The 14,843-nt window shown below is 46.8% G+C and overlaps 1 protein-coding gene across 2 annotated transcripts in view; it reads left to right on the forward strand.

Annotated features, from left to right (window-relative positions):
• Positions 1-1,562: 1,562 nt before the first annotated feature.
• PRKAR2A (protein kinase cAMP-dependent type II regulatory subunit alpha) overlaps positions 1,563-14,843 on the forward strand; it is a 99,379-nt gene continuing 86,098 nt past the window's right edge. For both annotated transcript variants that reach the window (XM_003257025.4, XM_030811833.1), the window contains exon 1: positions 1,563-3,235. In XM_003257025.4, coding sequence (XP_003257073.1) covers positions 2,974-3,235 — 262 coding nt within the window. In that variant the 5' untranslated portion in view covers positions 1,563-2,973. The remainder of the gene's footprint in view (positions 3,236-14,843) is intronic.

Raw genomic sequence — 14,843 nt, forward strand, 5'->3', positions numbered from 1 at the left:
TGGGTCTTTCTTGGCCGGGCGTGGTGGCTCATGCCGGTAATCCCAGCACTTTGGGAAGCTGAGGCGGGCGGATCACCTGAGGTCAGAAGTTCAAGACCAGCCTGGCCAATATGGTGAAACCCCATCTGTACTAAAAATACAAAAAATAAGCTGGGCGTGGTGGTGCACACCTATAATCCCAGCTACTTGGGAGGCTGAGACACGAGAATCGCTTGAACCTGGGAGGTGGAGGTTGCAGTGAGCCGAGATCACATCACTGCACTCCAGCCTGGACAACAGAGTAAGACTGTGTCTCAAAAAAAAAAAAAAAAAAAAAACAAACAGGCCAGGCGTGGTGCCTCACACCTGTAATCCCAGCATTTTGGGAGGCCAAGGCAGGCGGATCACGAGGTCAGGACATCAAGACCATCCTGGCTAACATGGTGAAACCCCGTCTCTGATAAAAAATACAAAAAATTAGCCAGGCGTGGTGGTGCACGCCTGTAGTCCCAGCTACTCTGGAGGCTGAGCCAGGAGAATGGCGTGAACCCGGGAGGTGGAGCTTGCAGTGAGCTGAGATCATGCCACTGCACTCCAGCCTGGGCAACAGAGCAAGACTCTGTCTCAAAAACAAACAAAAAAAACCAAACAAACAAAACGGCCAGGTGCAGTGCCTCACACCTGTAATCCCAGCACTTTGGGAGGCTAAGGCGGGCAGATCCCGAGGTCAGGAGTTCGAGACTGTCCTGGCCAACATGGCAAAACCCCGTCTCTACTGAAAATACAAAAATTAGCTGGGCATGGTGGCAGGCGCCTATAATCCCAGCTACGTAGGAGGTGGACACAGGAGAACTGCTTGAACCTGGGAGGTGGAGGTTGCAGTGAGCTGAGATGGTGCCATTGCACTCCATCCTGGGTGACAAGAGGAAGACTCCATCTAAAAGAAAAAAAGCCAGGCACGGTGGCTCACACCTGTAATCACAGCACTTTGGGAGGCTGAGGCGGGTGGACCACGAGGTCAAGAGATTGAGACCATCCTGGCCAACATGGAGAAACCCCATCTCTACTAAAAATACAAAAAATTTGCTGAGTGTGGTGGTGCACGCCTGTAGTCCCAGCTACTTGGGAGGCTGAGACAGGAGAATCGCTTGAATCCGGGAGGCAGAGCTTGCAGTGAGCAGAGATCGTGCCATTGCACTCCAGCCTGGGTGACAGAGTGAGACTCCTCTAAAAAAAAAAAAATAGGGGTCTGGCAGAACAGTGGCCCTCATTCCTTCCAGGATGCCTTTTGAATGCTCTGCTGGATGGGTGGTTGGCTGAGCCGTGGGGCATCTGAGAACAAGTCGATAGACCTTCTCCAAGAGTATGCAATAAGGACTGAGCAGGAAAAAAGTTGGAGACTGCCTCTCCCCTCCCAAAGTTGATGATCCAAGATTCTTCTCAGGGGTCAAGAAACTTGTCCAGGGAGACACTGCTGTTTATAATCACAGGCTTGCTTAGCCTAGAGCCTGGGCTGGCCTCTTCATCAGTGGGGATGAGGGCTTCTTGCTCCCAGCTGCTCAGCTCCCAGCAGCATTGAGCTCCTGGGTGTGTGCCAAGCCTGTATGGGAGGTGATAGGGAGGATTTTAATTAATACTGGGTAATTACCAGGTGGTGTTTAAGCATCCCAAATGCCCTCAGGTTCCCAAACCTACAGCTACTCTCTTCCTGGCTGGGCCTGGGAAGGAGAGGGGGGACTATGCCCTGTGCCCAGTGGGCCTTTGGTTAGCACGTAGGCTGTGGCCTGGACATCCCAGGAAGGTCTCCACCTTTTTCAATACCCTTCCAGTTTGGTAGGAGGAGGAGGGCAATGTGGGAAATAGGCTGGCCTCTACAGTTCACCTATACCATCTTCCCAGGGGCAAAGGATAACAATGCCTGTGGTCTGCTCAACTTCATCAAGCAGTGTTGACCTAGGGCCCAGTGTAGAATGTGGGGAGAGGAATGGGCAGACCTAGATCTGGGGACCCTGGTGAAAGTGCTCCAGGAGGAACAGGCACAGAGGTCTTTGCTGCTTTTGGCCTTATTTCCCTTTCTCACTGTACATATTTGGCTGAGTGAACTCTTTCAAATTTATTTTTCTGTCTGTGGCTCTCAAATTATGATCTCATTCAAACGCCTACTTCCTACAAGGCCTTCCCCGTTTGGCATCTCAGAGACCTGACAGACTCCTGAGTTACTCCACCATTCCACCTAGCAGCCAAGGTGGTCCTGACTCTACCAGGCCTTTGCTCTTGTTGTATGTTCAGATGGCTTTCCTCCAGATCTTCCCCTGGGCGGGTCCTGCTCAGGCCTCGGGGCCAGCTTGAATGTCACCCCCGAAAGTGAGCCCTCTCTTGCCCTTCATCATAGCAGAATCACGCTGATGTGCTCGTATGCTTCCGCTTCTCGCTGAGTCTCTGGTGCTTAGTGAGTGCTGGCCAAAAAGAGGCTCTTGGCATCAGCTAAAAGAATAATTTAAAGGTCTTCAGGACCAGGCGAGAGGCACTAATCGGTCCCCTTCATGGGTAGACCGTTCATTACCTAATTCCCTGGATTCCCGCCGTGAGCTGGCATCAGGAACCCTCTGCTGTCTGGACCCCCCGACAGCCCGAGGGGCGCGTCATCTAGTGGCGCAAGCGCACTGAGGGCCGGTGCTAAGCGGGGACGCGCACGCCCGCGGTAGCGTGCGTCACAACCAGGACGCCTGCCCCGCCCGTCCAGCTCGCCTGCCCGTCGGTCCCCGCGGCGGCGGCGGCGGCTGCCCAGTGACAGCGGCGGCGGTGCCAGGTCGGCCGTAGTAGCGTAGGGTTGCGCGGCCCGGAAACGCAGAGCCGGCCAAAGAGCGGCGCAACGTGAGCCGGGGCCGCGCGCGAAGAGACCTCGCGGGCGTGGAGCGAAAGGCCGGCGTGAGTGAGCGCGGAGACAGTGGCCGCCGGCGGCCCAACCCGTCTATCCCCTCGGCCGCCGCCGGCATGAGCCACATCCAGATCCCGCCGGGGCTCACGGACCTGCTGCAGGGCTACACGGTGGAGGTGCTGCGACAGCAGCCGCCTGACCTCGTCGAATTCGCAGTGGACTACTTCACCCGCCTGCGCGAGGCCCGCGCCCCAGCCTCAGTCCTTCCCGCCGCCACCCCACGCCAGAGCCCGGGGCACCCCACGCCAGAACCCGGCCCGGACCGTGTCGCCGACGCCAAAGGGGACAGCGAGTCGGAGGAGGACGAGGACTTGGAAGGTAGGCTGTGGGCGGGGCCCTGGGGAGTGGTGCAGGAGGTCTCCAGAGGTCTAGAGGGGTGGCAGGGAGCCGGGTGTCGCGCCGGAGCCAAGCTGACCGCGGGCTGGGATTGGGAGCTCTGTAGCCGCGTTTCTAGCGTTTCTCTGAGACACCGGCGTGAGCCCGCGTGCGCCACTTCCAAATTGAGCTGCGCGATCCTGCGAGCCCTAGAGCGCACCGAGTGATTTCTCAGATTCAGCCTTGAAGGAAACGTGCGCGCTGTCGGCCCTGCTAGAGGATCCCTCGCCTTTGCTTGAGACCCTTCACCAGGTTTGGCTCCGAAGACAAGAGCGTTCACATCCAGTGACTTGTGTTTAATTGATAGAACAGTAAGTTTGTTTGGAAATAATAATTTTTTTTGAAAAGTTACTGTGAAAACTTTTAAGCATAGACAAAAGAGGAAAGGTGAGATGAATCCCTATATGCCATCACCTACATTTAACAGTTGTGTTTGTCACAAAGTTTCATCCATACCTTTTTTCCTTTCTTTGCCGAAGTGTATTAAAGCAAATCTCTTAGGTCATTTCACCTGTGCTTGCTTGAGTTTGTATTTCTTCAAACATGTTCCCTGGGAATATTCCTATTTTTAAAAACTTGGCCAAAACTATTGAATCAAATTTGGTGAGAGTAAATAATTATCTTGCCGGCCGTGGCAGTGGGCCCCTATAGTCTATACCAGCTACTCTGGAGGCTGAGGAGGAAATATCGCTTGAGTCCAAGAGTTTGAGACCAGCCTGGGCAAAATAGACATCCTACCTCATTTTTGAAAAGGAAAAACCCGGCCGGGCGTGGTGGGTCACGACTGTAATCCCAGCACTTTGGGAGGCCGAGGAGGGTGGATCACCTGAGGTCAGGAGTTCGAAACCAGCCTGGCCAACATGGCGAAACCCCGTCTCTACTAAAAATACAAAAATTAGCCGGGCGTGGTGGTGGGCGCCTGTAGTCCCAGCTACTTGGGAGGCTGAGGCAGGGAGAATCGCTTGAACCTGGGAGGCGGAGGTTGCAGTGAGCCAAGATCGTGCCACTGCACTCCAGCCTGGGCGACAGAGGGAACTCCGTCTCAAAAAAAAAAAAAAGAAAAAGGAAAAACCCAATAACTATCTTCTTGTTTAGTGTGTGGGTTGTAGCTTTAAAGGAAAGGATCCCAGCAGAGACGGAGATCAGGAGAGCAGCTTCATTGGCTCTACTCGCTGTGTCAGGATTTATCATTTAGTAATAGTAAACCTTCTCCAAGAGTTTGCAATAAACTTCTCCAAGAGTACACAATAAGGACCCAGCAGGAAACAAGTTGGAGACTGTCCCACCCCTCACAGATTTGGTGATCCAAGATCATCACACCTTTTTTTTTTTTTTTTTTTTTTTAAAGTCAGTATCTCGCTCTGTCACCCAGGCTGGGGTGTAGTGGTACAATCAGGGCTCACTGCAACCCCAACCTCCCAAGCTCAAGGTATCCTCCCACCTGGGCCTCCCAAGTAGCTGGGACTATGGGCGTGTGCCACCATGCCTTACTAATTTTAAGTGTTTTATAGAGATGGGGTCTCCCTATGTTGCCCAGGCTGGTCTTGAACTCCTGGCCTCAAGTAATCCTCCTGCCTTGGCCTCCCAAAGTGCTAGGATTATAGGCATGAGCTACTGCTCCTAGCCAAAATAACACTTTCTACATCTGATCTAAGCAAGAGTGTTAAGAAGCAATTACAGTTTCCTTGGTTGCTTCAACATACGCTTTTGTCAATTTAGCAGTAGAATTAGTCTACTTTTGAACAACTAAAATTTAACAAAACAATGAAACCATTTGAGAGGCCAAGTTAGGATCTTAGTGTTATGAGATCACACATACAAAACTAGTTCTGAGTTGTATCTGGTCTGGCCCAGTATTCAAGTCACGGCTGGGAAGGAGTTAATTAACGGTCATTGCTGTGGGAGGTTACAAGCTTCAGTGCACTGGGCAATCTCCCTAAGTGTATTCATGCTAATAGAGTAACAAGGGCTCTTCTGGGTTTCCCTTGATTTATTGCACATTACATCATGGGTTTTTGGGAAATTAGAAATTATTTTCTAAACTCTGCCACAGGTTTGCTTTGTGGTCTTGGACAAATTCTCAAACCTGTTTGATCTCAGATTTTCTCATCTTTAAAATAGGACAGTGACAACAATCTTCCAGGGACAAATGTGTTTTTAAAAGCTTTATTTAAGGTTTGTTTCACTGTCATCTCTGTAAATCACAAAGCAGTAACCTGCTTTGAGACAATTTTTATTTACACAACACTTTAGGGTTTTAGAAATTAGCCTCAGATGAGTAAAAGTTTACAAGTTTTTGTATATCTTCATTGTCATCTTTGATATCTTTTTCAAAATTGAGTTGACTTAAAATCTTTGTACCCTATTTTATTGGTATTTAAGTATTTTTGGTATCTCAAGTGGCTGCGCCACATAATTATAGAAATCACTACAAGGTGGATTTCTATTTACAAATAATAAACGAAAAATACGTTGCATACAATGAGATACTTCATACCTGTTAGGATGGCTGGTATTAAAAACAGAAAATAGCCAGGATGTGGAGAAGTTGGAACCCTTGTGCATTACTCATGGGAATGTAAAATGGTTCAGCTGCTGTGGAAAACAATTTGGTGGTTCCTCAAAAAGTAGTTAAACATAGAATTATCATAGGTAGAGCAATTTCACTCCTAGGTATATAACCAAAATACCTTTTTCTTTTTTTTTGAGGCAGAGTCTTGTTCTGTCGCCCAGGCTGGAGTGTAGTGGCAGGATCTTGGTTCATTGCAACCTCTGCCTCCTGGTTCAAGCAATTCTCCCACCTCAGCCTTCCGAGTAGCTGGGATTACAGGCATGCGCCACCACACTCGGGTAATTTTTTGTATTTTTAGTAGAGACGGTGTTTCACCATATTGACCAGGCTGGTCGCAAACTCCTGACCTTGTGATCTGCCTGCCTCAGCCTCCCAAAGTGCTGGGATTACAGATGTGAGCCACCGTGCCCAGCCTACCCAAAACAATTTTAAGCAGGGAGTTAAACAGATAGTTATACTCCAGTGCTCATTGCAGCATTATTTACAGTAGTCAAAAGGTGAAAACATGGTGCACGCCTGTAATCTCAGCACTTTGGGGGGCTGAGGTGAGCGGATCACCTGAGGTCAGGAGCTTGAGACCAGCCTGACTAACATGGTAAAACCCTATCTCTACTAAATACAAAAAAAAAAAAAATAGCTGGGTGTGGTGGTGGGCACCTGTAATCCCAGCTACTCGAGAGGCTGAGGCAGGAGAATCTTTTGAACCCAGGAGGTGGAGGTTTCAGTGAGCCGAGATCGCACCATTGCACTCCAGCCTGGGCAACAAGAGCGAAACTCTGTCTCAAAAAGAAAAAAAAAAGAAGGTGGGCCGGGCGCTGTGGCTCATGCCTGTAATCGCAGCACTTTGGGAGGCCGAGGTGGGCGGATCACGAGATCAGGAGATCGAGACCATCCTGGCTAACACAGTAAAATTCCGTCTCTACTAAAAATACAAAATATAAGCCGGGCATGGTGGCGGGTGCCTGTAGTCCCAGCTACTTGGGAGGCTAGGGCAGGAGAATGGCGTGAACCCGGGAGGCGGAGCTTGCAGTGAGCCGAGATTGTGCCACTGCCCTCCAGCCTGGGCAAGAGAGTGAGACTTCATCTCAAAAAAAAAAAAAAAAAAGGTGAAAACAAACCAGGTATCCAGATATCCATCCATAAATGAATGGATAAACAAAATACGGTCTATACATACATAAGTCGGAGTGTTGCTCTGTCTCCCAGGCTGGAGTGCAGTGGCACGATCCTGGTCACTGCAACCTCCACCTCCTGGTTTCAAGCAGTTGTCTTGCCTCAGCCTCCCGAATATCTGGGATTACAGATGTGTGCCACCATGCCTAACTAGTTTTTGTATTTTTAGTAGAGACGGGGTTTCACCACGTTAGCCAGGCTGGTCTCAAACTCCCGACCTCAGGTGATCTGCCCGTCCCGCCTCGACTTCCCAAAGTGATGGGATTACAGGCATGAGCCACCGTACCTGACCATCCTTAAGAAGGAATGAAATTCTTATTCATACTACAGCATTGAAAATATTATCCTAAATGAAATGAGCCAGATACAAAAGGACAAATAATATATGATTCCACTTACAGAAGGTAACCAGAATAGCTAAATTCATAGGGACAGAAAGTAGAAGAGAGCTAACCGGGGGCTTGGGGGAAGGTGTAACAGGGTGTTATTGTTTAATAGGTGCAGAGTTTCAGTTTAGGATAATGAAAAAGTTCTAAAGTTGGATAATGGTGATGGTTGCACAATGTATGTACTTAATGACACTGAATTGTACACTTAAAATGGTGAAGTGGCACATTTTATGTACATCTTACCACAATTTAAAAAGGAAGAAAAAATGAATTGTATACCCAATGACATTAAAATAAGTCTACACTACTTAAGTTAGAAACAGGATATGTTTCAACTCCAGAGCCAATAAAAAAAAGAAAGAACAAGAAGTATCATATGTAATGTTATAACTGTATATAGCAAGGAAGCTTTGCTTAGTGAGGTCCTTGTGACTAACCACCAATTCATTTTATAAGATTGTATCCTATTGGAAAGAGTCAAAAAACTTACTAGCTGTTATTTTAATAACAGCTTTAATATCAAACAGGACATAACTTCGAAGTATAAAGTATTATAATGAGTATTTAACGTTGAGAGGTGCCCGAAGAGTATAAACTTATTAATAAATTACTCTAGCTGCATACAAACAAATCGACATTCAGAATTGTTTCACTTCTGTAATTACCATAAAGCATTTACAGTTGCGGGTCTCTCAGCATTTTTTTTTTTTTTTTAGATAACAGCTTTATGGAGATACACTTCACATTCAAGTCAACTATTTAGAATGTATAATTGGTTTTTCATATCTGTGTGCAGCCATCACCATAATAATTTTTTTTTGAGACGGAATTTTCCTCTTGTTGTCCAGGCTGGAGTGCAATGATGTGATCTCGGCTCACTGCAACCTCTGCCTCCCGGGTTGAAGCAATTCTCCTGCCCCAGCCTCCCGAGTAGCCAGGATTATAGGCACGTGCCACCACGCCTGGCTAATTTTTGTATTTTTAGTAGAGATGGGGTTTCATCATGTTGGCCAGGCTGGTCTTGAACTCCTGATCTCAGGTGACCTGTCTGTCTCGGCCTCCCAAAGTGTTGGGTTTACAGGCATGAGCCACTGCACCTGGCCAACCATAACAATTTTTTTTTTTTTTTTGAGACAGAGTCTTGCTCTGTCGCCCAGGCTGGAGTGCGTTGGCATGATCTCGGCTCACTGCAAGCTCCGCCTTCCGGGTTCGCGCCATTCTCCTGCCTCAGCCTCCCGAGTAGTTGGGACTACAGGCGCACACCACCATGCCTGGCCAATTTTTTGTATTTTTTTTTAGTAGAGACGGAGTTTCACCGCGTTAGCCAGGATGGTCTCGATCTCCTGACCTCGTGATCCGCCCGCCTTGGCCTCCCAAAGTGCTGGGATTACAGGCGTGAGCCATCGCGCCCAGCCCCATAACAATTTTTAGAACATTTTTCCTCCAAAAAAAGTCCCATACACTGTTTTTCTTTTCTTCTTTTTTCTTTTTTTAAAAGACAAGTCTCTCTCCGTTGCTCAGGTTGGAGTGCAGTGGTGAGATCTCAGCTCACTACAATCTCTGCCTCCTGGGTTCAAGCAATTCTTGTGCCTCAGTCTCCTGAGTAGCTGGGATTACCAGCATGTGCCACCGTGCCCGGCTAATTTTTGTGTTTTTAGTAGAGATGGGGTTTCACCATGATGGCCAAGCTGGTCTCGAACTCCCAACCTCAGGTGATCTGTCCACCATGGCCTCCCAAAGTGCTGGGATTACAGGTGTGAGCCACTGCGCCCAGCCGCCATACACTTTAGTCATCACCTCACCAACACCCTCATTCCCCTCATCCCTAGGCGTCCTCTAATCTACTTTTGTCTCTACCATTTGCCTATCCTGGATATTTCATATAAATGGAATCACATAATATGTGTTTTTTTTTTTTTTTTTTTTTTTTGAGCGGAGTCTTGCTCTGTCGCCCAGGCAGGCTGGAGTGCAGTGGCATGATCTCAGCTCACTGCAAGCTCCGCCTCCTGGGTTCACGCCATTCTCCTGCCTCAGTCTGCCGAGTAGCTGGGACTACAGGTGCTCACCACCACACTGGGCTAATTTTTTGTATTTTTAGTAGAGATGGGGTTTCACTGTGTTAGCCAGAATGGTCTCGATCTCCTGACCTCGTGATCCTCCCACCTTGGCCTCCCAAAGTGCTGGGATTAGAGGCGTGAGCCACCGCGCCCAGCCAATATGTGGTCTTTTGCCGCTGGCACTTAGCATAATGTACTCAAGCTTCATCCATGTTGTAAGCATGTATCAGTACTTCTTTTTTTTTTTTTCCTTTTTCCACTTGTTCTAAATAAACTTCATTTCTTTTTATTGCTAAATACTATTCTGTTGTCTGGAAATACCATTCATTTCTGGATATACCATTTATCCTTTCATATGTTGATGGACATATAGATTGTTCCCACTCTTTGACTGTTATGAATAATGCTGCTACGAATATTTGTGTGTACAAGTTCTTTGTGGACCTGTTTTCATTTCTTATAGGAGTAGAATTGCTGGGCCATATGGTAGCTCTGTTTAACCTTTTGAGGAATTGCCAGCCTGTTTTCCAAAGTGGCTGAACCATTTTACATTCCAACCAGCAGTGTTTTGAGGATTCTAATTCCTCTACATCCTTTTCCGAATGTATCTGTTTTCTAAATTTATTATAACCAAACTAGTGGGTGTGAAGTAGTACCTCATTGTGGTTTTGATTTGCATTTCTCTAATGACTAATGATGTTGAGTGGGCATCTTTCCATGTATTTGTCATTTGCATTTCTTCTTCTTTTTATTTTTTAAGATAGGGTGCCACTCTGTTGCCCAGGTCGGAGTGTATTAGCATAATCATAGGTCACTACAGCCTTGAACTCCTGGGCTCACGCCACCATAGCTGGGCTCCTGGGCTCATGCACCACCATACCTGGCTAATTTTTTTTTCATACCTTGCTAATTTTTATTTTTGTTATTATTATTTTTGAGACAAGGTCTCTGTCACCCTGGCTGGAGTACAGTGGTGCAATCATACCTCACTGCAGCCTCACCCTTGCAGGCTCAAGCGATCCTCTCACCTTAGCCTCCCAAGTAGCTAGGACTACAGGCATACACCATGCCTGGCTAATTTTTGTAGTTTTTGTAGAGATGGGGTTTCACCATGTTGCCCAGGCTGGTCTCGAACTCCTGAGCTCAGGTGATTCGCTCGCCTCATCTCCCAAGGTGCTGGGATTACAAATGTGAGCCACTGTGCCTGGCCTCTGGCTAACTAAACAAAAATTTTTTTTTTTTTTTTTTTTTTTGGTAGAGATTGGGTCTCACTATGTTGCCAGTGCTGGTCATAAACTCCTGGCCTCAAGTGATCCTCCTGCCTTGGCCTCCCAAAGTGCTGGGATTATAGGCATGAGCCAGTGTGTCCAGCCTTTTCACTTTTTTGGTGTCCTTTGAAGCACAAATGTTTTTAATTCTGATGAAATCCGATGTGTCTTTTTTCTTTTCTTATTTGTGCTATAGGTGTCATATTTAAGAAACCATTGCCAAATCCAAGGTCATGAAAATTTACCCCTGTATTTTCTTCTAGAAGTTTATAGTTTTATCTTTTACATTTAAGTCTTTGGTACATTTTGAGTTTTTTTATATATATATATATTTAAAAAACTTTCTTCTTCTTCTTTTTTTTTTTTTTTTTTTTTAGATGGAGTCTCGCACTGTCGCCCAGGCTGGAGTGCACAATGGCACAATCTCGGCTCACTGCAACCTCCACCTCCTGGGTTCAGGCGATTCTCCTGCCTCAGTCTCCCGAGTAGCTGGGATTACAGGTACCCATCACCACGCCTGGCTAATTTTTTGTATTTTTGGTAGAGACGGAGTTTCACTGTGTTTGTCAGGCTGGTCTTGAACTCCTGACCTCGTGATGCACCCGATTTGGCCTCCCAAAGTGCTGGGATTACAGGCGTGAGCCACCATGCCTGGCCGAGTACTTTATTCTTTTACATGTAAATATCCAGTTGTTCCAGCACGATTTGTTGAAGAGACTATTCTTTTCTCACTTAATTGTCTTGGTACTCTTGTTGAAAATTGATTGTTATGCATGGACTCAGTAACATGGGGAAAAAAAAGAAAATGGGTTGACTGTAAATGTGAGTCTGTTTTAGACTCAGTTCTGTTCCATCGATTTATATGTCTGACCACGTGCTAATGTCACATTGTCTTGATTACTATAGATAACTCTGTAGTAGGTTTGGAATCAGAAGTATGAGTTCTCCAAGTTCATTCTTTTTTAGAATTGTTTTGGCTATTTGGGGTCCCTAGAATTTTTTTTTTTTGAGACTGAGTCTTGCTCTGTCACTCAGGCTGCAGTGCAGTGACACGATTGGCTCACTGCAGCCTCTGCCTCCCCGGTTCAGTAATTCTCTTGCCTCAGCCTCTAGGCATATAAGCTACCACACCTGGCTTCTTTTTTTTTTTTTTTTTTTTTTTTTGAGACAGAGTCTCACTCTGTCCCCCAGGCTGGAGTGCAGTGGCGCAATCTCCTCTCACTGCAAGTTCTGCCTCCTGGGTCATACCGTTCACTTGCCCCAGCCTCCCGAGTAGCTGGGACTACAGGCATCCGCCACCATGCCCACCTAATTTTTTGTATTTTTAGTATAGACGGGGTTTCACCGTGTTAGCCAGGATGGTCTCAATCTGCTGACCTCGTGATCTGCCCGCCTCGGCCTCCCAAAGTGCTGGGATTAGAAGCGTGAGCCACAGCAACCGGCCACACCCAGCCATTTTTTTTTTAGTAGAGATAGGGTTTCGCCATGTTGGCCAGGTTGGTCTCGAACTCCTGGTTTCAAAAGTTATCTGCCAGGCCAAGCGTTGGTGGCCCATGCCTGTAATCCCAGCACTTCGGGAGGCCGAGGCAGGCAGATCACTTGAGATCAGGAGTTCGAGACCAGTCTGGCTAACATGGGGAAACCCCGTCTCTACTAAAAATACAAAAATTTGCCGGGCGTGGTGGTGTACATCTGTAGTCCCAGCAACTCTGGAGGCTGAGGTGGGAAAATTGCTTGAACCCGGGAGGCGGAAATTGCAGTGACCCGAGATCGTGCCACTGCACTCCAGCCTGGGTGACAGAGTGAGACTTTGTCTCAAAAAAAAAAAAAAGTGATCCTCTTGCCTCAGTCTCTCAAAGTGCTGGGAATTTGTGAGTTACTGTGGCCTGCCCCCATTTGTATATTTTTTTTTGTAGAAAAGTCTATTCAAGTCTTTTGTCTATTTTTTATTAGATTATTTGTCTTTTTGTTGTTGAGTTATAATAGTTCTTTGTCGGGAAACTAGTTCCTTATATGATAAGTGATTTGCAAATATTTCCTCCCATTTTGTGAATTGTCTTTTCACCTTTTTTTTTTTTTTCTTGAGACAGGTTCTCACTCTGTTACCCAGGCTAGAGTGCAGCGATGATCATGGCTTACTGCAGCCTTGATCTCCCAGGCTCAAGTAACCCTCTTGCCTCAGCCTCCCAAGTAATTGGGACTACAGGCATGCACTACCACGCCTGGCTAATTTTTGTAAAGATGGGATTTTGTCATGTTTCCCAGGCTGGTCTTGAACTCCTGGGCTCAAGCGATCCATCTGCCTCAGCCTTCCAAAGTGTTGGGATTACAGTCATGAACCACTGCGCCCAGCCTTCTTTTCACATTCTTAAAGCATAAAAGTGTTTAAAATTTTTACGAAGTACAATTTTAGCTCTTGTTTTCTTTGTTATTTTTTTTTTCCTTGTTGCTGTGCTTCAGGTGTCACATACCTGAAGTACAGTCTGATTTATGCCCCTACCTTACAGTAGAGCTACTTTCCTCCTTTGCTTGGTTCACACTGAAGAGGTATGAAGAGGTGTGAGAATATGGGATTGCTGCTCCATATGGACCCTGACCTCCACTTGTTTAGCTAAAAATGTATGTGGACTATTTTCCCTCTCCTTCTGAGCTTTTACTGCTGGATGGCAGTAAACTTTTGATTGTCTTGCCCTTTTGTAAAGTGGCTATGAGAGTATGGCTGGGTGGAAGAAACCATTTTCTTTTTCTTCTTTTTTTTTTTTAAGACGGAGTCTCGCTTTGTTGCCCAGGCTGGAGTGCAGTGGCGTGATCTCAGCTCACTACAACCTCTGTCTCCTGGGTTCAAGCGATTCTCCTGTCTCAGCCTCCCAAGTAGCTGGGATTATAGGTGCACACCACCATGCCCAGCTAGTTTCTGTATTTTTTAGTAGAGGAAGGGGTTTCACCATGTTGGCCAGGCTGGTCTTGATCTCCTGACCTCAGGTGATCCACCTTCCTTGGCCTCCCAAAGTGCTGGGAATACAGGTGTGAGCCACCGCGCCTGGCCGGAATAAACAATTTTCTTTTTCTTTCTTTTTTTTTGAGACCAAATCTCACTCTTGTCGCCCAGGCTGAAGTGCAATGGCGTTATCTTGGCTCACCACAACCTCCGCCTCTTGGGTTCAAGCGATTCTTTTGCCTCAGCCTCCCGAGTAGCTAGGATTACACAGGCGCCTGATACCACATCCGGCTAATTTTTGTGTTTTTAGTAGAGATGGGGTTTCACCATGTTGGCCAGGCTGGTCTTGAACTCCTGACTTCAGGTGATCCGCCCGCCTCGGCCTCCCAAAGTGCTGGGATTACAGGGGTGAGCCACTGCGCCTGGCAAGAAACAATTTTCTAAACACAAGAGAAAACGTGGGCTGTTTATATGGTGACGCTTCTTAAGGAAATATGATTATTTTAAGAAATTAGCCTGAGTGCAGTGGCTCATGCCTGTAATTTTGGTACTTTGGGAGGCCAAGGTGGGAGGATTGCTTGAGTCCAAGAGTTCAAGACCAGCCTGGGCAATATGGTGAGACCCCCCCCCATCTTTTCAAAAAATTAAAACAGTTAGCTGGGTTATGGTGACATGCACCTGTATTCCCAGCTACTTGGGGGGCTGAGGAAGGAGGATTCTTTGAGCCCAGGAGTTTGAAGCTGTGGTGAGCTATGATTGCGCCAATGTTAATACAAAAAGTGAGCTTTGCTAATTCATTTTGAATAACCTACAAGCTTTTGAAATGTCGTCATTGGAAGGATCAAATGCACTTGGGGCTCTTAGACAAGCTACAGACTCATAATATGTGGGCAAGGGCAGATTGGATGTATTTGCACAATCTGGAGACTGTATGAGGAACTTGTTTTCATTGTTTTTGGCACACAGCAGCCTTAGTTTTTAGCTCTGTCAAAGAATGGAATTATTTCAAGACTGTTTCCTCAGCAAAAATCAATCAAGGGTTCCTACTCAAAAGCAACTTGTAGGAAAATAATAGGGGATATATTTTGCTCATTAAGGATCTTTTTATAGTGGCTCTTGGTGCACTGCCTATGAGTTAGCCCTGATCCTCAAGG

The sequence above is a fragment of the Nomascus leucogenys genome, chromosome 4 (assembly GCF_006542625.1).
Source record: "Nomascus leucogenys isolate Asia chromosome 4, Asia_NLE_v1, whole genome shotgun sequence".
Taxonomy (NCBI): Eukaryota; Metazoa; Chordata; class Mammalia; order Primates; family Hylobatidae; genus Nomascus; species Nomascus leucogenys.